The 24,010-nt window shown below is 42.2% G+C and overlaps 1 protein-coding gene across 1 annotated transcript in view; it reads left to right on the forward strand.

The window, feature by feature from the left end:
- The first annotated feature begins 4,881 nt into the window (after nt 1-4,881).
- Nucleotides 4,882-24,010, forward strand: part of LIPA (lipase A, lysosomal acid type) — a 39,482-nt gene continuing 20,353 nt past the window's right edge. Inside the window, exons 1-3 of the mRNA XM_017867402.1 lie at nt 4,882-5,210; nt 8,935-9,046; nt 10,764-10,881. Coding sequence (XP_017722891.1) covers nt 8,936-9,046; nt 10,764-10,881 — 229 coding nt within the window. The 5' untranslated portion in view covers nt 4,882-5,210; nt 8,935. The remainder of the gene's footprint in view (nt 5,211-8,934; nt 9,047-10,763; nt 10,882-24,010) is intronic.

A 24,010-nucleotide genomic window follows, 5' to 3' on the forward strand; every position in this document is an offset into this window, starting at 1 on the left:
GAGAAATCTTCCCCTACCTGGGTGAAGGAACTTTGTGGTTATATTTTCATTCATTCACTCACAGATGACAACTTGGATTCAGTTTGCCTGGGTTGCATTTTGGGCTGCATCACTTTTTACTTTTGCGAAATTGTGCTAAGCCCTCTACATAGAGTGTCTCATTCAATCCTCAAAACTACCTTTATATCCCCATTTTACAAGTGAAGAAACTGAGGCTTAGAAAGGTTAACTATATTGCCCAATGTCTGACACACAGAAATGCTGCTCAATCTGTTGCTCATTTCTCGGTACTCACTTAACTTAAGCTATCATTGGCACTTGCCTGGGCTGATCATTTCCTCTTTCATGAAATTTCTTTCTTCACTTCATGTCAAGTACAACACACTCAGTTCTCCTCCAACCTCATTGTCTTCTCAGCTTTTATGTCTTCTGAATCTCTATGTGTGTTCTTTGCTACTTATGCTTGCTTTACAGGGGATCTCATCCAGCCTCATGTCTTTAAATACTGTTTCTAATATGATTAGTCACAAATCATATCTCTAGCCTGGAGCTTGAATACAACATCTATATTTCCTAGTCCCTACTCAACATCTCCATGTGGATGTTTTGCCAATCTTCTCCTTTTTGTCTCCAAATCCATTCCCTGTCATACCCCTGCTCTGTTCTGTCTTGTGGAGGATGGAGTGGTCTGACCTCTGCAAGCTCTTGTGTCAGCCAGCTTTAGCCCATCTAGGATCCTCAGAAGGGACTTGTGGAAGACTGAAGGAAGAAGGAAGGGAAGGTCCAGCTATTTCTAGCTCCTCTCTTTCTTGGCAAGGGGTGGTGTCTCTGACAGAGACTGCTGCTCAACTTCTGGTCTATGGTATGACACTTCCTTCATTCAATGATACTCCAGCTCTTCCCACTGTTGTTAATAATTTCTGCGGTGCCACCCGAACCCTGTTTGTCTTCTCAGCAATGCTGTCACCTGTGTAACCATGTCCTCTGTTTGCAATGCCTAGAGTGGCTTCTTTTTCCTGATATGGCCTGAGTTGATACAGGTCTCTAACAGGCATCTCAAAACCAACAAATCTAGAACAAACTCCTAATTTCCCTCTCAAGTTGCTCTTCCTGGTACTTTGTCCATTCAAATTCATGGCAACTCCATTAGTGCCATCCTTGATGCTACTGTCCCTCTCATATCTGTATTCAATCCACCAGCAAGTCCTGTTGGTTCAACGTTATAAACATACCTAGAGTTGACTATTTTTCTCCACTTTCACTGCTATCACCATCCTGGTCCAAGTTATTATTAACTCTCACTTGGACTATTGTGGTAGCCTTCTGATGTGGTTTGGCTGTGTCCCCACCCAAATCATTATCTTGAATTGTAGTTCCCATAATGCCCACATGTTGTGGGAGGGACCCAGTGGGAGATAATTAAATCATGGGGTCAGTTTTCCCCATACCTTTCCCGTGGTAGTGACTAGGTCTCATGAGATCCGATGGGTTTATAAGGGGAAACCCCTTTCACTTTGTTCTCATATCCTCTCACGTCTGCTGCCATGTAAGACATGCCTTTTGCCTTCTGCCATGATTGTGAGTCCACCCCAGCCATGTGGAACTGTGAGTCAATTAAATCTCTTTCCTTTACAAATTGCCTAGTCTTGGGTATGTCTTTATTAGCAGCATAAGAACTGACTGCAGTGAGCCAAGATCACGCCACTGTACACCAGCCTGGGTGACAGAGCAAGACTCCATCTCAAAAAAACAAAACAAAACAAAAAAACACAAGAACTGACTGACACAGTAAATTGATACCAGTAGAGTGGGGTGCTATTGTAAAGATACCTGAAAATGTGGAAGTGGCTTTGGAACTGGGTAACAGGCAGAGGTTGGAACAGTTTGGAGGGCTCAGAAGAAGACAGGAAGACATGGGAAAGTTTGGAACTTCTTAGAGAACTGTTGAATGACTTTGACCAAAATGCTGATGACATGGACAATGAAATTCAGGCTGAGATGGTCTCAGACAGAGATGAGGAACATGTTGGGAACCGTGGTAAAGGTGACTCTTGCTCTGTTTTAGCAAAGATACTGGGGGCATTTTGTCCCTGCCCTAGAGATTTGTGAAACTTTGAACTTGAGGGAGATGATTTAGGGTATCTGGGGGAAGAAATTTCTAAGCAGTAAAACATTGAGATGGTGACTTGGGTGCTGTTAAAAGAATTCAGTTTTAAAAGAGAAACAAAACATACAAGTTCAGAAAATTTGCAGCCTGACAACACGATAGAAAAGAAAAACCCATTTTCTGAGGAGAAATTCAAGCTGGCTGCAGACATTTGCATAAGTAATGAGGAGCCAAATGTTAATTGCCAAGACAATGGGGAAAATGTCTCCAGGGCATGTCAGAGACCTTTGAGGTAGCCCCTCTCATCACAGGCCTGGAGGCTTAGGAGGAAAAAATAGTTTCCTGGGTTGGCTCAGGTCCTCCCTGCTATGTGCAGCCTAGGGACTTGTGTCCCAGCCACTCTAACCATGGCTAAATGGGGTTAAAGTACAGCTCAGGCCATGACTTCAGAGGGTACAATCCCTAAGCCTTGGCAGTTTCCATGTAGTGTTGAGCCTGTGGGTGCACAGAAGTCAAGAACTGAGGTTTGAGAACCTCCACCTGTATTTCAGAGAGTGTATGGAAATGCCTGGATGTCCAGGCAGAAGTTTGCTGCAGGGGTGTGGCCCTTAACGAGAACCTGGGCTAGGGCATTGCAGAAGAGAAATGTGGGATTGGAGGCCCCACACAGAGTCCCCACTAGGGCACTGCCTAGTGGAGCTGTGAGAAGAGGACCACTGTCCTCCAGACCCCAGAATGGTAGATCCACTGACAGCTTGCTCTATGCACCTGGGAAAGCTGCAGACACTCAACACCAGCCTGTAAAAGCAGCCAGGAGGAAGGGTTGCCCCTGCAAAGCCACAGGGGCAGAGCTGCCCAAGACCATGGAAACCCACCTCTTGCATCAGTGTGACCTGGATGTGAGACATGGAGTCAAAGGAGATCATTTTGCAGCTTTAAGAATTGACTGCCTTGATGGATCTGGACTTGCATGGGGCTTTTAGCTCCTTCATTTTGGCCAGTTTCTCCCATTTGAAATGGGTGTATTTATCCCATGCCGGTATCTAAGAAGCAACTAACTTGCTTTTGATTTTACAGGCTAATAGGTGGAAGGGACTTGCCTTGTTTCACATGAGACTTTGGACTGTGGACTTTTGAGTTAATGCTGAAATGAGTTAAGACTTGGGGGGACTATTGGGACGGCATGATTGGTTTTTGAAATGTGAGGACATGAGATTTGGGAGTGGCCAGGGGCAGAACGATATGGTTTGGTTGTGTCCCCACCCAAATCTTATCTTGAATTTTAGCTCCCATAGTTCCCATGTGTTGTGGGAGGGAGCCGGTGGGAGATAATTGAATCATGGGGACAGTTTACCCCATACTGTTCTTGTGGTAGTAAATAAGTCTCACAAAGTCTGATGGTTTTATAAGAGGAAAACCCTTTCATTTGGTTCTTTCTCTCAGATCTGCCGCCATGTAAGACATGCCTTTTGCCTTCTGCCGTGATTGTGAGGCCTCCCCAGTCCTGTGGAACTGTGAGTCAATTAAACCTTTTTCCTTTATAAACTACCCAGTCTTGGGTATGTCTTTATTAGCAACATGAGAACAGACGAATACACCTTCTAATTAGTCTCCCTGCTTCTGTGGTTCAGAATGATCTTTCTAAACTAGATTATGCTGCCCTTCTATTGAAAATATTCCACTGGCTTCTCATCTTAGTCAGAAGATATGGTAAAATCTTGACAAGTGGCTCCCAAGGCACCAAACTTCTAGGACTTCATGTTCTACTACTTTCTACTATATACATTCTGTTTTAGCCTCAAAGACCTCACCACTCTGACTAGGACCCACCAGGAATATTCCTACCACAGGGCCTTTATACTTGCTATTTGCACCTGGAATGTGCTTTCTCCAGTATCTAAGGCTATTGACTACCTCCTTGCCTGTGCTTAGATGTCACTTCATCAGAGTCCTTTTCTGATTACCATATACATATCATCCTCCTTCTTATCCCTGTTTTGTTTTGTTTTGTTTTGTTTTTTTGAGATGGAGTCTCACTCTGTTGCCCAGGCTGGAGTGCAGTGGCATAATCTCCACTCACTGCAACCTCCACCTGCCTGGTTCAGGCAATTTTCCTACCTCAGCCTCCTAAGTAGCTGGGATTAAAGGCGCACACCACCACACCTGCTAATTTTGTATTTTTAGTAGAGGCGGAGTTTCCCCATGTTGGCCAGGCTGGTCTTGAACTCCTGTCCTCAGGTGATCTGCCCTCCTCAGCTTCCCAAAGTGCTGGGATTACAGGCATAAGCCATTGTGCCCAGCCCCTTGTTTTTTCTTTTGTTGTTGTTGTTTGTTTGTTTTTGTTGTTGTTCTTTATAGCACTTATCACCACCTCATGTATTATATAGTTATTCATGATGTGTCTCTTCCCATCAGAATATACACAAGAGAACAGGGACCTTGCTTAGTTCGTTTCTATATCTCCACTGTCTTACTACTGCCTGGCATTTAGTAGGTGCTCAATAAAATCTTTGTTTTAGAAAATGATTAATAAATAATATGTGCATATTGAATATTGTTTCCTCTTTTAACAAATCTTTAATAATAATAAAAAATTGAAAGCAGCAAGATTGCTTTGCATCAGGCACAATGATCAACCCTTTAAATAGAGCACATGATTCACTTTCATTTACAGAGCCCACATGCTCTCTGTCAGGCGCAGAGGGTGCCAGCCCTGCAGGAGCTTCGGGGGCGGAGCAGAAGGCCGCCTAAAAGAGCCTCTGCTAAGAGAGCATGCGTAGGCGGCGCGCTGGTAGAGCTGGGGACCTGCCAGCCTGGGAGGCGGAGGACGGGTCCCATCTTTTAGGACCGCCTACAGCGCATGCTCTGCAGGATCAACTGGTTAGCTGGCAAGCGGCCGAGCTGGGCTGGGGCGGAGTCTCCGCGGCACTTCCCGGTGGCTGGTGGCTGGCTGCTCTGATTGGCTGAACAAATAGCCCGAGGGTGGTGGGCACCCGCCCTCCCGACACTGCAGACCAGGCCCCCTGCAGGTACCCTATTCGTACCCCGGCCCCTGAGAGCCGGCACTGCGACTCGAGACAGCGGCCCGGCAGGACAGCTCTAGGTGAGTGTGCCGGCCCCGCGGCGCTGCCAGGTGCGGGTGCGGCGTGGAAGCTTGTGCCTCCACCAAGGGGAGGGTCGCGCCCTGAGGCTCTGCGTTTGGACCCGGCGAGTCTTGCCTGGGGTGCCTGCGGGTGCTTTTTCTGCGGGCGTTGGCTCAAGGCATCTGCCAGTCAACCTGGGCAACTTCAGAGAGCTGAAGTTGCCCATCTTCCCTGGGCGCTGTTCACTTTCCTGGACAGGCGCGGTCGCCGGTCAGTGAAGTTGCCCAGTGCTCCTGGACCGTGAGGACAGCAGGGATGTCTGAGTCCTCTCTCTGCATCCTCGTGCTCTCCTCCCATTAGCTCCTCCAGGCATCCCACCCTACCTCTCTTGTTAGCCAAAGGCGTGGTCGAAAGCAGACTTGGGCATCAATCCTGGTTAAAGTCCCAGCGATATTGCTTTTTAAACAGTTGACACTTTACTTCCAGTACTTAAGCTGGGTGAACCTCAGATTCCTGAAAAATGGAATTAATGGTACTGCCATAGGGTCGGTCGAGGAGTAATTGACATAGTAGATCAGAAGCGCTCCCTGCGGTGGCTGGCGCCTTGCGAGAGCTTAAATTTGAGTCGTAATAATTGTTGTTAGTAGAAAGCTAAATGGCGTGCTGCGTTGGGACCTTTTCTTCTGCCACTGAACTGTTGGACTGCTCCTATCTTTTTTCAGAATCTATGCTATGCATCTAATATATACATGACACTTCGCTTGGTTCTGGGGGTACAAAGCTGAGTCAGACTCAGGCTGTGCCCTGTGGCCTTGGGCTGGGGTGAAATGAGGGCAGACAAGTATCTAATTGGATTGTTACAAAGTCTAAAGAACTGAGATGAAGGTGTTAATAACAGCCCAGAAAAGCACACTGAATTCAGCCTGGAAGTTTTGTTTTTTTTTCCCCCCTCCTTCGAGATTTTCAGTTATCTCCTTTGTAAGAATTGCTTGGCTTTGTATGTTGAGAAAAATATACTAAGTATGTAGTGTTGTGTTGGAAGGAAAACTTAACTGGGTGAGATTTTCAGCTGAGTAGCTTTAGCTGTTACTCTCATGGACCTTCCTCTAGGCAGCTGGTGCAGGTTCTGTAGGAAAACTGCTGAATGAAAGCAGCGACTGCAGATGCTACTCTGTTTTAAATTGTGGTAATTCCTTTTATTTTTTCCCTTTCAGTTTACTCCTTATTCTCTAGTAATAATAGACTTTTGGGAGGTTGCGTTTATCATAAAAAATAGCCTGGGGCTGTACAATCCTTCCTATCATAAAGAAGTACAAAGTTGTAAGTAGAATCAGTGGCCTTGCTTTGCCAATGCACACTGAAGGGGATGACGTTTGCTCCTGTTTAGAATTTCAGAGTTCAAGGCCCGGCGCGGTGGCTCACGCCTGTAATCCTAGCATTTTTGGAGGCCGAGGCCAGCGGATCACGAGGTCAGGAGATCAAGACCATCCTGGCTAACACAGTGAAACCCCGTCTCTACTAAAATACAAAACAAAATTAGCCGGGCGTGGTGGCAGGCGCCTGTAGTTCCAGCTACTCGGGAGGCTGAGGCAGGAGAATGGCGTGAACTCATGAGGCGGAGCTTGCAGTGAGCCAAGATCTCACTATTGCACTCCAGCCTGGGCGACAAAGCAAGACTCTGTCTAAAAAAACAAAAAGAAAAAAAAAGAAAAAAAGAATTTCAGAGTTCACTACTTCTTGGAAAAAAATAATCCCAGGAGGAATTCCTTCAACAGAAGGGAGTCAGTTCACTTTTGCAATCTCCTGAGAATCAATTTCTTAAGACTTGTGGAATATTCAGTTTAAACACAAGACTAAAAACGAACAGCTGTAGTGGAGTATTATTGACATACGATAGCATGGCATATTTCAATTGTACAATTGTATAAGTTTTTACATGTGTACACACCTGTGAAACCATCAGTACATTCAATATTATGAACCTGTACATCACCCCCAAAAGATTCTTTGTGCATACTTCTTTGTAATCCTTTCTTACTGCCCCTTCTCTCCCCAGGAAACCACTGATCTGCTTTCTGTGAGTATAGATTAGACTGCATTTTGTGGAGTTTTATATGAAGGGAATCAGACAGTACTTTTTTTTTTCTTTATTTTGATCTGGCTTCTTTCAGCATAATTAGTTTGAGATTTATCTATATTGTTTTGTGTTCATTCTCTTTTATAGCTGAGTAGTAGGTATATACCATAATTTATCCAATCATCCATTTAAAGCATTTGGGTTTTTCCAGTTTTTGGCTATTACACCCAAAGCTGCTATAAACATTTATGTACAAGTCTTTGTATGGGCATACATGCCTGCATCTTTTTAAGTGATTCCATTTATTTTTTGAAAATACAGAAGTTCTGGACTATAGTCATAGGTTTTTCTCTAACCATTTGTGTTTTCTTAGGAGAGGCATTTAACTTTGCCTTCAGCATCCTCAAGGTCTTTGCTGTGATTTTGAGTCATCACTGCCAGAAACCAAGATGGTCTTTGTTGATTTGATGGTTAGAGAATTTCAGAAGGAGAGAAATGGGTCAAATTTTTCCTTTCTGTTTCTTTTGAAGGCTCTATTTTCTTTTGTTTCATTTTTTTCCCCATGAATGACAAATTTAATTGCTGACATATAATTGGGGCAAGAACAGAAGTGGTTGAATAAGTAGGAGAAAAGCTAATAGTGGCTGAACTTAAACATGTCTAAATCACAGGTGGAGGGCAAGAGGTGGGAAATAATCAAGCTCAGAAATTTTGTAGCTCTTTCTTTTTCTGAAACTATCCTCTTCTAAGTCTTGCCTTTTGTTATTTCTCCATGAACAATTTGTTTTTAACTTTGGGGTTAGGAGGTATGTGGGTATGCTGGACTCCAAAGGTCATATATTAATTGGAGGTGGTGGGTGGGAGGTTTCTTAGTTAAAAATAATTCCTTTGGGAGGTGGAGGCGGGCAGATCACTAGGTCAGGAGTTTGAGACCAGCCTTGCCAATATAGTGAAACCCCATCTCTACTAAAAATACAAAAATTAGCTGGGCATGGTGGCCCGCTCCTGTAGTCCCAGCTACTCTGGAGGCTGAGGCAGCAGAACCACTTGAACCCGGGAGGTGGAGGTTGTGGTGAGTGGAGATATCACGCCACTGCTCTCCAGCTTGGGTAACAGAGCAAGACTCAGTCTCAAAAAAAAAAAAAAAAAAAAAAAAAATTCCTGGCCAGGCACGGTGGCTCATGCCTGTAATCCCAGCACTTTGAGAATCTGAGGTGGGTGAATCATGAAGTCAGGAGTTTGAGACCAGTTTGGCCAATATGGTGAAACCCTGTCTCTACTAAAAATACAAAAATTAGCCTGGTGTGGTGGTGTGCGCCTGTTGTCCCAGCTACTCGGGAGGCTGAAGCAGAAGAATTGCTTGAACCCAGGAGGCGGAGGTTACAGTGAGCTGAGATTGCGCCACTACACTGCAGCCTGGGTGACAGAGTAAGACTCTGTCTCAAAAAAAAAAAAAAATAAAATAAAATAAAATAAAAATAAATAAAATAAAAAAATTCCTTATTTTCTCCTTTCAGATATGGCTGGAGTCATTTGTTTCATATTTTCCCTTCGCCTTTTACTTGCCCTAAATCTGGTTCAGAACTTTTTGTGGGAGCATTAATTTACCAGAATATTTTTGTGTAGTAAAATAAAAGCAAATAATAATAGACTGTTTTATTATACAGAATGAAAATGTGGTTCTTGGAGTTGGTGGTCTGTTTGGTTCTCTGGACCCTGCATTCTGAGGGGTCTGGAGGGAAACTGACAGCTGTGAATCCTGAAACAAACATGAATGTGGTAAGTTTCTCAAAGTTATGTACTTTTAAAATACATCTGTGACAAACGTTATTTTCTCAGATCCAGTTATGTGAGCTACATGAAACCATACTCATACATTCATCTCTTTATAACTCCTTTGCTTTTCAATTTCTCTGAATCTTTTTTTTTTGAGACAGAGTCTTACTCTGTCACCCGCCCACCCAGGCTGGAGTGCAGTGGTGCCATCTTGGCTCATTGCAATCTCTGCCTCAGGGGCTCACGCGATTCTCGAGCCTCAGCCTCCCAAGTAGCTGGGACTACAGGGATGCGTCACCACGCCTGGCTACCTTTTTTTGTATTTTAGTAGAGACAGGGTTTCACCATGTTGCCCAGGGTGGTCTTGAACTCCTAAGCTCAGGTAATCTGCCTGCCTCGGCCTCCCAAAGTGCTGGGATTACAGGCGTGAGCCATCACGATTGGCCCAATTTCTCTGAATCTTAGATTCAGTTTGCTAGCCTTTTCTTACCAGGTAATATGTAGTTAACAAACCTCAGTTTAATGTTATATATACTTCTTAATAAGCTAAATTATGATATTTATTAATTCATTTCATTTTTAAGTCTCAATAAGTTTGTTTAAACTATAAAAAAGTATTTAAACTTAACCGCTATTGAGTGCTGGTTTTAGAATACATGGAACAAAGATTGTGATTAAGAATGTCCGGGGAACATATTTCTATACAGAAGTCAAAGTATCTGAGCAAAATTTTGTTAGAACAAACATGCAAAAATAACCACTCGACTAATTAAAACGTCTGAAACTTATTAATCTTAAGTAAACAACAAAATCTGGAAATACCTCATTTAGGCACAAAATATCAGAAAAGTACAAATTATTAAAGAAAACAACAACTTTAAAATAGACGTTGCAGTGACCCAGCTGAAGAATCTGGCAAGCTTAGGGACTCGGAGAGAAATTCACAGTGAGCCAGGAGAGTATGACCTGATAGCAGGGTCTTACAGTTAAGTTTTACTTCTTAGCTCAAAGCTTTTCTTTTGCCTCCCAACTTTTCCAACTTTTAAAAGAATTTTTAAAATAAGAATGATAAAATTAAATTATTTCAAGTACTTACGGAAGAGAGGGTATGTGCGCTTATTTGCATTAAATCCTCTGGATACTTGAATTATCCATATCCCACTGAGCTCCTGATTAACAATTGTCCCATGCATCTTTTCCTATAGAGAAGTGAATGTGACCATAATTCCCTATTTTGTTCAACTTTTCTTCCATCCCACCTTGACATTCTATGTAATCTTTTTAGTCCATTGATAAAAACAGGTTAATATTTTTTATGCTTTATTGGCCAGGAGGGGATCTCTCAAAACAAAGGAAGTGTTTTATACCTTGACAGTTCTAGCTGGCATATTTAGAAAAGAAAGAAATAGCATTTATTTGTGCCTGGTAGGCAGGATGGAAACAAAGAGGCCCAAGCTGGGGTAAAGTTAGACACATTTGGTATAAACATGCTAGAATGATGAAACTGAAGTTTAACCAAACATCTGTAGGTAGAACACAAGCGTGAAGCAAGGGAGGATTTACTGTTGTGATGGGCTACTAGATTTAGCAGGCTAAAATTTCAATGACAAGTGCTTTCTTAAAGCCTGGAGAACATAGTTTATCTGCTCCTTTGCTTGTGAATGTGGGAGACTGTTTCAGATTCTGTCCACCCAATTTCCATTGTCCTTTTTCTCTACAGAGTGAAATTATCTCTTACTGGGGATTCCCTAGTGAGGAATACCTAGTTGAGACAGAAGATGGATATATTCTGTGCCTTAACCGAATTCCTCACGGGAGGAAGAACCATTCTGACAAAGGTATGGGAACGCTCTTAAAAGTAAAAACCAGAATTTGGCTGGGTTTTGTGTTAGTAACCAAGTTCAGATTTAACTTAAAAACATTGAAATGGGACTATTTTAGACCAAAGCACTAGCTGTGTTGCAGTTTTGCAGGCATAGACAAATAATTTTCTTTTAAAGAAGTAAGGACAAGAGTCATCCAATTTTTTGTTCAAAGGTCAGATTCATTTGAGGATATGCTGAAATCTCTGTGGCTTTGTTTTTTTAAGGAAGTATCTCGTTTAATGAAATGTTTTGAGCATTAAGTAGATGACTTTTGCTATCTAAAATTTATTTAATTTTTTTAAATTCATATAATCTAAAATCAGAGAATTAGAGGACATACAGTAAAATGCCTCCATTCTCGCTCACTCCCTACTTGCTGCTTTTTTGTATATCTTCCTAAAATAACTTCATTTTAAAATCTTTTATTTCCAAAATCTCATTAGAAATAAGTACAAACACAGCTTCTTATTTTTCCCTTGCCTCCATTTTAATGCAAAAGATGGCACTATTTTCTTCTTTGAATTTTTTACTTAGCACTTGGAGATCTTTCCATACAGTACATAAAGCACATCTTCCAGAGGTGCATGGTATTTCATTATATGGCTGTATCATGATTTATTTACCAAGTGTCCTATTAATGAGTATTTGTGCTATTTTCAGTCTTCTGTTAATAAATATTGCTGCTCTAAATAAGCCTTTGTGTATGCAAGTTTATGTATATGAGACATATCCAGAAATAGAATTTTTGGATCACAGGATATATGCATTTGTGATTTTGATATATATTGCCACGCTGATTTTCATGTGCACGTGTCCTGATAATAACTATCACTATGAATATATGAAAGTTCTTGTAGCTTTGGCTTAAAAAGTATATATGTACATGTATATGTATATCTTTTGTCTCTCATTTTATAACTCAAGCAAAACTGCAGTTTGCAGTACGGATAAAGGAATTTCTAGACAGACTGATTGAAATTATTAAGCAGGTATCAGAAGAAGGATCTAATCTTTATTCAATTAACTCTCCAAATGTAGCTTATTTATTTATTTATTTTTTTGAGACGGATTTTCGCTCTTGTTGCCCAGGCTGGAATGCAGTGGTGCAATCTTGGCTCACTGCAACCTCCGCCTCCCGGGTTCAAGTAAGATGTAGCTTATTCTATAACATTTTTTTGTTTCTGGAGACTTTTCTTAGGGAAAGTAAGGTTTAGATTAAGGTAGTTAGATAACTATTCTTTAACTTAAATGTTATACGGGCAGCAGAGCCATCTTTGCCTCAATTCCTGCCCAAATTGTTATTCAAAGCAAACTTAAAAACCCTCTGTGTTAGTGTGAGCATTGTATTATTATTTGCTTTGTTTTTTCTTAATTTATCCTAATTTAGCTTTTTTCTTCCATGTGTTCTAGCTATAATAAGATTTTAATAATGTTTAGGTGGCTATGACAGCTATTATTTTGAAATTTGATTTCTAACTCTTGAGATTTTATGGTTTACAGATATATACCATTAAGCTTCCTTTTTATAAATATGTTATAAAATGAGTGATAATTTATAGTGAGAGCTTTTAGTTTTTCCTGTGCTCAAAACACTCAAAACATATATTTTATGCTAGAGCAAGCATATAATCTTGGTTTCCTTCCTTTTTTCCCCCAAAGAATAACCTCTGTATACTGATTTCAGACACTGTATAAAGAAAAATGTTTTGTATTATCTTTCTTAAAATTATAGTTGATTAATTAGTAATGTGAATCACTGTTAAACGATGGTAAGAATTTCAATAAAACATGCTGAGAGCTCTCCTCCTATATCCACCTTAAGACTTCTTTCTCCATACAGTGGTTAAAACACTCAGAGTCACATGCTCTACCTGTGTGTATCACACTGTTGCAGGGGAAGGTGCAGTGCTCTGGAATATGAAGAAAGTGAGCATGAGTCTTGATATGCTCCCAGGTAATAGAAAGGAGACTTACGGGACCTTGGTGCTAGACCTGGGTCTGCCCCTGACTTCTTGTATGCTTTTGTTTTTCATTTTTTTGAACCTCTGTTGGATATATTATATATACTTTATTTTATTTTTGGCAGGAGGGTTGGGAATTGGGAGAGTGGAGAGTCTAGGTCTTTAGAATGGGGAATATAGACCGAAAGTACTTACTCTAAGCTAAATCTGTTCATAGCATTTGATCCTCATGTTCTTTCTGTATTCTGAAGAGGCCCTCCCTGTAGGGGATCACTGATAAGAATGTCATACCTGCCATGAGCTAACCTCAATGGGGAGTTTTCAAGGAAGTCTATGGTGAACAACTCAGTTCTCTAAAGGAATTGTGATTTTCCTAAGAACTGCATGGGTACTTTTCTGATGGTTTGCATTTCCACAGTCTAAAACAGAGCATGGACAGAGGCTCTTTACTGTCCTCCACTCGTATTCAAGAGCGAGGTTGTTGCCACTGGTGTTCTTTCGGCTGTTTAAAGACAAATAGATAAAAAGAATGGAGAAGGCCTTTCACACCCAAAGTGAAACGCGTCCTCTTCTCATGCATCCTACTTCCCCTCCTGACTTCCTCCTCTATTATTAATAGCACCAGCATCCTCCTAATGACCTAGCCTGGAATCTGCAGAATCATTCTTGACCACGGGTCCTCTCTAGGCCACCCACATTAAATTGCTTCAGTTCATATTTTTCTTCTGTTTCCCTGACCACCATCCTACATTAGGCTCTTGTTACCACTTAACTGGGTGCCTGAAATAAGCGCAGCAGCTGAGAGAGTCTTGAGCCATTTCCCTTTTCAAGGCTCCTTGTATGTTAACAAAAAGAAAGAATTTCCAAACAGGATTATGAAAATTCAGTTTGCTTATATAGTTTAAGAGATTAATGCTTTTAATACACACAAAAATACTGCTACACATTCATACTATTTCCAAGCAATTACAAAATATATTAAAACATTATTCATTTTTTGGTACCACATTCCTTGTGGAACCTGAGTCTACAGCTGAATGGTGAGCATCTTTCAGTCCTGTTGCCATGGGCCTCTTTGACTTACTGTGTAGCCTCACTTGGAGATTGGGTTTTTTTTATGAACACAGGGCTTGGCCACATGGCTTGTCTGCCCATGTTTGCTTAAAAGCTTTACCTAACTGCTCTTTTCTCTGCCAGCCTTCCTGTTCTCATTCATCCTACATGGTTTTGCAGGATTAAGTTTCTTAAAACTCAGCTATAATTATGTGAAATTGCCATTCAGCAAGCTTCAGAAGTCTCAGAAATGAAGATATACACTGTTCCGTAAATATTCCGTCCTAGCTGGTATTTGTACTTTTCACCTCCATTCTGTATAGTAGTGGCCCTTGGCTACTTGTGCAGTATGTGCATGTTGTTTCCCATCATTAAGCAACCTTCTTAGAAAGTGTTGAGTAACCCTTTGCTCCTGAAGGGAACTGAAATTCAGAAATTAATCCTTCACAGGGAAGTGGCTCTGTTTTCATCTGCTCAGCCTTATTTCAGAAAGTCATAGGGAGTTAGCACTAGAGGGATCTCAGATTCCTGCCTGGGCTAGGGATTTTTGGTTTTTTAACACACTTCACTGGTGGGTTCCTAGGTAGAATTCTTGGTTTTGGCAACCTGTGTTCTAGGTTGGATAAGACAGCCAGGTTCAAATAGGGAAAGGAATTTGCCGCAGGTCGGAGGGTCATGGGCTGGCCTGTCTAACTACAGATTCAGTGATCTTTGAACTGGAGAATGTGGCCTTACATACTAAATATTAACCAATTGATCCCATGATAGGCACAATATATATTTTATTAAGGAAATACATACTGGTCTTGCATTAAATACATAAAACAACAAGGCAGATTTACTTCTTGCCTGACTAGGAAATTGGCCAATCATCAAAACACCAAGAGTGGCACATTTGTATCTGAAAGGTACGCATCAGATTGCCAAGTAGACTGTGAAAGCCTGGAATGACTGCCTTCAGCATCCAAAAACAGGCTTTTCAACTGTGGCCTCAGCAAAGATTCCCCAGGGGTTGCCCATTGAGCTATCAAGAGTCATACCTGAAAATTCACAGCATGGCTTGTGAGTTAAGTCTTTAGAAGGAGACTATCAGCTTGTATTTTGCTTTGATTGTTTATTTTAGAATTCTGGTTGATTTCTAGATTTTTCTTTCTTTATAGAAAAATCCTTCACTTCTAAAGAAACTATTTTTTGAATCACTGCAGTGCTCTAACAGGCTATACATAGGCCTTGGTGATCGGGGATGTAATTCCTCACCCCTGATGGTGCTGAACAGATGTGGGTTCATTAATCAATGCCTGAGCTTGGTGACTTGAGCTGAGCTCAGGCTCATGTAGCACTCTGATGGTGCGTTGGGTAGGGGATTGCATTCAGAACCTTTGCCTAATGGAGCAGCATAAGTGAGGTCAGCCGTACAGTTTGTCTCATAGGCCCAGGATGGGATCAGAGCAGAGAGCCGAGTGGAAAGGAACACAGTGCTCTGCCCTGTCCCCTTCCCTCCTCTTCCTCCTGGTTACCGCTCTGACCTGTCCTCTGTCTTCAACCTAATTTTCACTCTTCAGGGAGGATTTCCTCAGCCTCTCACAACAGATCAGGCACCTGGCTACAGATTCTCATAGTTCTCTGTGTTTTTCTTCATTACAATTAAGACAATAAACAATATATTATTATGTAGATGATGATGTGTGTGACCTCTGTCATCCCCACCAGACTCTGTCGGGGTGAAGACTTTTCTGATTCTCTTTAAATGGTAAATTGCTTTAACTCCAGGCTGCAGTCTACCCAAGTATGCTCCTGCAACCCTCCTGTGACACTGCGATTTAATAGTGTCCCCTGCTCAAGGCCACACTGCATTAAGGATTTCCTACTCCTGGGCTCCTAGGAGTCCACGAACACAACTTGAAAGCTTCCTGTGGTGGGTAAAACTTGAAGCTGTATTGCCTCGTGATTAAGGTGAGCATGTGAAGAGCCACCAGTCATGGGTGTAAGTTCTGGCTCTACTATTTAACTAGCTGTGTGACTTGGCAATTTTCTTTACCTCTCGAAGTTTTGACTTATTCAATTATTAAACAGGAAGAATAATACTGGCTACTTCGTAGACTGTTGTGAAGATTTGATAAGGCCTGTGAAATATATTATAATAAGTGCAGGTGATACAGTTTCTTTTAAGACATTTATTTATTTAAAATATTTAAATGAATAAATAAATATTTTAAAAGTCTCGTCCTGTCTCCCAGGCTAGAGTGCAGTGGTACGATCATAGCTTACTGCAGCCTCAAATGATCCTCCCTCAGTCTCCCAAAGGGCTGGGATAACAGACATGAACCATGGTGCCCAGCCTCTGTTTTTAATTTTGAAATATCAATGTGGATTTGATGGTGGTCTTTGATATTGACTTCTTCAGGATTAAGCCCTCCATGACAGGGATGTATTCTAGATTGTATGCAAAGGAGGAAGATGCCTTTGTTTACAATGGACAGAAGTAAGAAAAGTAAGAAATGTCATAGAACTATGTCTGGGGGTCAGGTGACACGTGCTGTGTCATCTCTAGCCCTGTGTCCCCTGAAAGTGCTTTCTTCTGTGGACCCTCTGCTCCTTCTGTTGAGGGAGCATTTTGGATGAGAGCTGGATAATTTCCCAAAATTCAGTCAACTGTGAAACTCTGGAACTCAAGTTGCTGTGCTGCAAAGCTGTCTGAGGACAGGCCATGGTGACAGAGAGGGGCAGGGAAGACAGAAAGGCAATTTGGCATGGAGATGATGGGCACGTTTGTCACATGACCTGGGTTTGATTCCCAGCTCCATCATATACTAATTGTGTGTCCTGGGTCAAATGATTTATTCTCTCTAAGCCTCAGAGGCCCCAAAGGAGGAAGAATGATGTAGATGGCCCAGCACCATCCTGGGTGCATGGAAAACTCTAATTATGACAATGTCCTGGAAAGTTCTGCAGTGAACAAGACAGACCACATCACTGCTTTCATGTTGCCTGGTGATCAGAGTGACTATTGCTAGTGGTAGAGAAAACAGCATGGAACGGCATGGAACGGTTTTCTTCCCTGCTCTGTGATGCAGGGCGCTCCTGTTGTGTTCACTCTTGCAGGCCACCTGCTCCCTAGCAGGGTGACAGTGAAGTGTGAGTGCAGTGGACTGCACAGTGGCAAAGGCCATGTGACTCTCTGAATGTGTCCTGTGGACTGGTCAAGCGCTGTGCTCTGTGTGAATCATCAGGTGAACTCTCATACAATTCTAGGGTGTAAGAACTCCTATTACCTCCTGTTTTACAGATGAGGAAACCAAGGTTTATAGGGGTTAATTAACTTGCCCAAGATAAAGCAGCTGATGGGTAGTGAAGGTGGGAGTCACACAGCCGGTGACTGTTCCTGCCCACTTGGTCCTCTTCTCAGGCCAGAGAACAGCTATGATGTCCGTGATAAAGTCACACTATGGAAAGTATCTGACTTAGATGTCCTGTATCTGCTAGATGTCCTGCTTCTGCCTACTACACCAACTCAGAGAGCTGTTAGGTGACTTATTTGAGATAATACATGTAAAGCGCTTAAGTGCTTAGCATGGTGCCTGACACATTTTCAACATTTAGTACAGTCTTGCTGTTACTATGATTATATTACCTGGGCCAAAGAATACCACTTCACTTTATCCTTCTTCATAGTGGTTGTGTTCTAATAATATTTTATTACATTTACAGTTGACTCTTTAACAACATGGGGGTTAGGGGTGCTGGCCTCCAGAGCTATTGAAAACTGTATATAACTTTTACATTCCTGAAAATTTAACTAATAACCTACTGTTGACCGGAGGGCTTACCTATAATGTACCTAGCCGATTAACATATATTTTGTATGTTATATGTATTATATACTATATTCTTACAATAAGTAAACTAGAGAAAGAAAATGTTATAAGGAAATCATAAGGAAAAGAAAATGTATTTACTATTCATTAAGTGGAAGTGGATCATCATAAATGTCTTCATTCTCATGTTGGAACAGGCTAAGGAAGAGGAGGAAGAGGAGGAAGAGGAAGAGTTGGTCTTGGTGTCGTATAGCAGAGGTGGAAGAAGGGGAGGAAGTGGAAGGGCAGACAGGAGAAGTAGGCACATTCAGGGTAACTTTATAAAAATACATTGTAATTTCTGACCTTTTTTCATTTCCCTAGAAATGTTTCTATAGAATAGCAACTCTTCCATCATTCGCTTTAGTTTCAGTGCCTGTGTCGTAGAAGCGTCAATGTTGTAAAGGAAGTCTTGAATAATTGCAATTGCCACCCTTCTTCTGAACTGTCTAATATCAGTTTGTTTTCTGGCACTGCATCTCCCATGTCTTCTTCCCCATAGTCTGGTGCTGTTTTAGAAGCACTCATCTCCATCAAGTTATCTTCTGTAAATTCCTCTGGTGTGTATATTAGCTCTTGACTTTATTTAAGATGCATATCTTGAAACTCTACCTGCTCCCACCCTCCACCTTTTTGCCATATCCACAATCTTTTTCTTGATTTCCTTGATTGGCTAAGTCATGGTATGGATTCTGTGAAGTCATGTACAACATCTGGACACAATTTTCTCCAGCAGGAATTTATTGTTTCAGGCTTGATAACTTTAACAGCTTTTTCTGTAACAGCAGTGGCATCTTCAGTGGTATAATTCTTCCAGACCTTCATGATGTTCTCTCTGTTGGGGTTCTCCTCCATAACATTGTCCATCCTTTCCATAGTGTATGTGTGTAATGAGCCTTAAAGGACCTTATGACCTCCTGATTTAGAGACTGAATTAAAGATGTGTTTAGGGGCAAGTTGACCACTTTGATGACTTTGATATTGAATTCATGGGGTTCTGTGTGGCCAGAGGCATTGTCCAATATCAAAAGAACTTTGAAAGGCAGTCCCTTACTGGCAAGGTACTTCCTGACTTCAGGAAAAAAGCATCAATGGAACCAATCTGGAAAAATAGTTCTCATTGTGCAGACCTTCTTATTGTACAGCCAAAAGACTGACAGCTGATGTCTATATTTTCCCTTCAAGGCTCAGGGATTAGCAGATTTATAGATAGTGGCAGACCTGACCATCAACCCTACTGCATTTGCACAGAACAGTAGAGTTAGCCTATCCCTTCCTGCCTTAAGTCCTGGTGCTTGCTTCTCTTCCTTACTAATAAATGTCTTTTGTGGGATTTGTTTTTTTTCCAGAATGGAACACTTTCATCTGCATTAAAAACCTGTTCAGGCAGATACATTTTCCTCCAGGAGCTTATATGTGGCCTCTTGGCTGGCAGAAGCTGTTGCTTCTGTTATCTTGGCATATTTTTAAAGTTTTAAAATTTTAATTCTTAAAATTAATTAATTTTTGGCTTTTTAGAGATGACATCTTGCTCTGTCACCCAGCTGGAGTGCAGTGGCATCATTATAGCTCACTGTAACCTCAAACTCCTAGGCTCAAGCAGTCTTCTTACTTCAGCCTTCTAAGTAACTGGGACTACAAACACGTGCCAAACATAGTCGGCTAATTTTTAAAACAATTTTTGATAGAGATGGGATCTCATTGTGTTTTTCAGGCTGGTTTTGAACTCCTGGCCTCAAGACATCCTCCCACTTTGGCCTCCCAAAGTCTGGGATTACAAACATAAGCCACTGTGCCTGGTCTGTCTTGGCATTTTAAAAGCCAAACAAACCTCTTTGTAAAATTATCAAAGCATCTTTTATTGGCATTAAATTCTCCAACTTTAGATTCTTCGCCTTCTTTTTTCTTTAAGTTGTCATACAATGACTTTGCTTTTTCTGAATCTTAGAGTCTAGAATCTATTCTTGCTTTATCTTGAATATAAGAGTCTAGAATCATATTAGGGCAATTCTGCACCCACATAAAAGCTGCATTTTCAATATGAGATCAAAGGTATTTCAGAAAAAGTGCAAGGTTTTGGCACTTCCTGTCATAGCTACAATGACAAATGGCTTCACAAATTTTCTTTCCCTTTTTTTAACAGTTGTCTTTATGTGTCATTTATCTTGAAATGAAGATAATTGAAGCAGCAGACCTTAATCTATGACACATATCAAGCAATCCAACTTTTTCTTGTCTGGACTTTTCTCTGCTTTTTGGGGGCACTCCCAGACCACTATTAGTTCTTCGTATGGGTCCCATGGTGTTACTCAAGTTTTGTGATATTGCACTAAACATGATGGAAAGCATATGAGAACTGCAAGAGATCACTGTTTACTGCAATATGCATTTATTGGAGAGACGAACTGCTCACGTGGAGATGATTAGTGTCATGGGAAAAATTTAAGCAGATATTTACGACACTTGAGCTCACCACAAGAGCAACAGGAGGCGGCTACAAAATTATTATAGTAGTACACAATATACTCTAGTTAATTTTATGCAGTTATGATTTAATACCACATCTTTACATTTGTTTACATTTCTCTTAACTGTCAATGGCACCGTGTGTGGTCTGTAAGTGAGTGTCTAAGTTTCGAAAATATTAACTTTTTATACTTTGTGTATATTTATGGTAATAAATAAAAAATAGGCCAATATCTAAATATATTTTATATATTCATGACATACCTAACCTTTTAGTAACTTTTTATTATTTCTAGACTAGAGTTGGTCTGTTTTTCTCAAATTGTTGCAAATCTCCAACAAATCTTTCAATGTTTATTGAAAAAAAAATTCATGTATGAGTGGACCTGTGCAGTTCAAACCTGTATTGTTTAAGGACCAACTGTATAGATTTATTATTGTTACTATCAGGGGCCATTATTTATTCAGCTTTACTATGTATTAACTACTTCATCATTCTCACTTTAGAAAAGAACACCTATATTTCAGAGAGTCGAGCAAATCCTACGAAGTTTTGTAGCCAGTAAGAACTGAGGTCTGCTTCATGCTAATGCCGTGGTGTCTGACCTCCTCCTTGTTCTCTGTTTTGGTTCTGCCCTGGACCTCAGCTGGTTTCTCACATGTGTTTTGGAGTGTGACAGAGTCCTATTCGGACTCAGCATCCTGGCAGAGAAGGCCAGTGCCTTGGGAGGCAGGAGGAACTTCCCCACCCACCCGGTCATCTTCCTCCTGCGGAACTGTGGACTCAGCACATTCAGTTTCGGAGCCTGAGTAATCCCCTCCTGGCTTCCACCCACACTGGGAAGGCAGCGTCATGGTGGACTGGCACTGGGCTGCTTCTTTGTCAGTTTTGTCCTATAGGGCCATGATGAAATCACTTGCCATCTTCAGGCTGAGAAATGGTCCTTTAGTCTTTTCCCTTAATCCCCAGCCCTCCTAGAGCCACCCGTAGGGCACAGCTGGGGAAGGGAGTCCTTGATCTGTCATGCTGGTTTGTCACTCAGACAAACAGGGCTTCAGGGTGCCTGAGTGCATTGAGCAGGTTGGGCCTTGGAGGAGCTGCCTGAGCAGGCGAGGCTGAGTGGGTGCCTCTCCTTTCATTCCCTATCCCGTCCATCTACTAGAGATTACTTTCTTCAAGCACTTTGTCCATATCCTCTCAAAAATAGCTTCCTGCCTTCAGCCAGAAGCCCTCAGTGTGTTCTAGAGACTTCTGTCTTGTTAACCTTCTATCCCTAGCAAAGCAGTGAAAAGCATGGCCTGTGGTGTCAGACACACCTTGTTAGACTCCAACTCCCCCGCTTCCTAGCTCTTGTTCAGCCTTGGGCAAGTTACTTGACTTCTCTGCCACAATTCCCTGTTCTGTTAAATGGCAGTAGTGCCAACTTCAAAAGATTTTCAGTACAGTACCTACAGCATATAAGCATGCAGTCGGCGCTAGCTATCATTTCAATCAGCTATTCTCAGCAAGGTGAAGTGAAATCTGAAATAGTTCACTGGAAGATGTGAGCGGCAATAGATTTTACCTTCCCAGAGAGAAACATCCTTTGCCAGTAAATCCTTAAATCCTTGTTTGGTGGTGGGATGGGAAAGAACCACGTTGTACCTTCCTTTCTTCCCCCTGCTGGGAGCAGGTGAGAGAAGTTGGCAGACAGTTGGCTGGGCCTGCTTCCAGCGTCCAGTCAATTCCATTCCCTTTTGTATTCACCCAGTGCCAGAGGGAAGGGGCAAGCAGTTTAGCAGCCATTTTTAAAGGTTTCCCATGCTAAGATTTGATACTATTTTCTTTGTTGAGGATGCCTAATGGAACCGCCGTCTCTGGAAACTCAGTAAGTTATGTCCTCTGTATCTCCCTCCTCAGAAGAGACTTTTTTGTTCTCGGATGAAAGGAAACTGGCCCAGCCTGGAAAGATGTGCATCCCATGAAGTCCTTCCTATTCCCTGTGTTCCCAGGTCAGACAAGGCACTGGACTTTTCCTAGTTGTTCCCCAGACTGGCCGCGCATCAGAATCAGGCAGGGAGGCTTTCATGTGCGCACTGGTCCCACCTGGCCAAGGCCTGGGTGCAGTGTCAGCTCTCTATTCATCTGGCTCCTATGTTTTCTCCAGAACCCTTTGTGGAAACATCTGTCTCTTACTTAGAATCCAGGTCAAATGTTTGTCCCTCTGGCCAAGTAACTTTCTCCTCCTTCTGGGCCTTCCTGAGTGGTGTTCTAGCCTTCTTCTTCCTGGGCTAGACAGTCATTGTGTGTCTGTCTCCCTAGAGGATGCAGCTCCCTGTGGGAGGGAGCAGGGTTACCCATCTTTGCATTCCTAGCATCTATTAGGTTGGGGCAAAAGTATTTGTGGTTTTTGCCTTCCTTTTTTATGTCATGGGGGTGGGGGCTAATGGAATCCCTCTCTGTCACCTAGGCTAAAGTCCAGTGGTGCGATCTTGGCTGACCACAACCTCCACCTCTTGGGTTCCAACAATTCTCCTGCCTCAGCCTCCTGAGTAGCTGGGATTACAGGCACCCACCACTGAGGTTTTGCCATGTTGGCTAGGCAGGCCTCAAACTCTTGACCTCAGGTGATCCGCTCGCCTTGGCCTCCCAAAGTGCTGGGATTACAGGCGAGCCACCGCGCCCGGGACTGCCATTGCTTTTTAGGGGCAAAAACCGCAATGACTTTTGCAACAACCTAATAGCAGTGGCTGCTACTCAGTAGGCACCACTAAAGGTTTGCACAAAACGTAATGTGTGTTTTCAAGTCACCTCTTGATATTTTACCTTCTAGTGCACTGCTTAAGATATAGCAGATTTCCATTAAAAACTTTTCACCTGAATGTGGAGGACACAGCTGAGTGGCCTCCATTGCTCTAAAGCCATGCCATTTGTCAGACATTTACCTTTCTTCATCAGTCCCTTTCCTCATCTGCCAGCATTTCCCATGAGAAAACAGTGTGGTCTGCAGTACCCTTTGCAGTGCTTGGCCCTGATTCTCCAGATTTGAAAACATTTAGCTTGTAAAGAATAGATTCACTGTTTCCTTCCCATCTGGTGCATCTTTTGTGTCTGTTGTTAATTGAGCTTTTGTATTCAGCTTGAAGTAGGGGATGGAAGAACCCAAACAAACAAAAAAGGACAATTAGAAAAATAGTGGCTTTGACTTGTTCTTTAGAAGGCTCCTTCAAAGGATAAAGTAATTCCCTGAGAAAAGTGTTGTGCAGGTGTGAATTAGGTCTGGTGGAACAAGGTTATATACAGATGTTCTTAGAAGCTGCTCAGCTACCCTAGGCATGGTCTCCTGGGTAGCACATGCTCCAGCTGTCCACATGCCATTCCTTGCTTCACACTCACCTCCCAGGAAAACTGCAGTAGCTCCTCATTGCCCTTGGGAATCCAGGAGTTATTTACTGGGGATGTTTAAAGACTTTCCTGATATGTCTTCAACTTGTCAACTTCCACATTTCCCCATTCAAAGTTCCTGGAGGTTAGAGAGGGAAGTACAGGGACTTCATGGAAATTTTGAACATTCCCCATCGAGAGAAGGTGGGGAGCTGAGTCCTGGTCCCGTGCATTGGCCAACATCTCCCCTCCCAGCCTCTGTCCTGTCCTGGCCTGGCTGCCACACATCACCCTCCTCCTCCTCTCGCAATTATCCTTGCCCCAGGGCCCTCTCTGGTTTCAAACCATTCCTGCCTTTCTCTGGACACTCTCCCCTGAGGAGTGGACTAGGCAGCCCCGGGTTT

Source organism: Rhinopithecus bieti, unplaced genomic scaffold (genome assembly GCF_001698545.2).
Source record: "Rhinopithecus bieti isolate Rb0 unplaced genomic scaffold, ASM169854v2 scaffold_53, whole genome shotgun sequence".
In the NCBI taxonomy this organism is placed as follows: domain Eukaryota; kingdom Metazoa; phylum Chordata; class Mammalia; order Primates; family Cercopithecidae; genus Rhinopithecus; species Rhinopithecus bieti.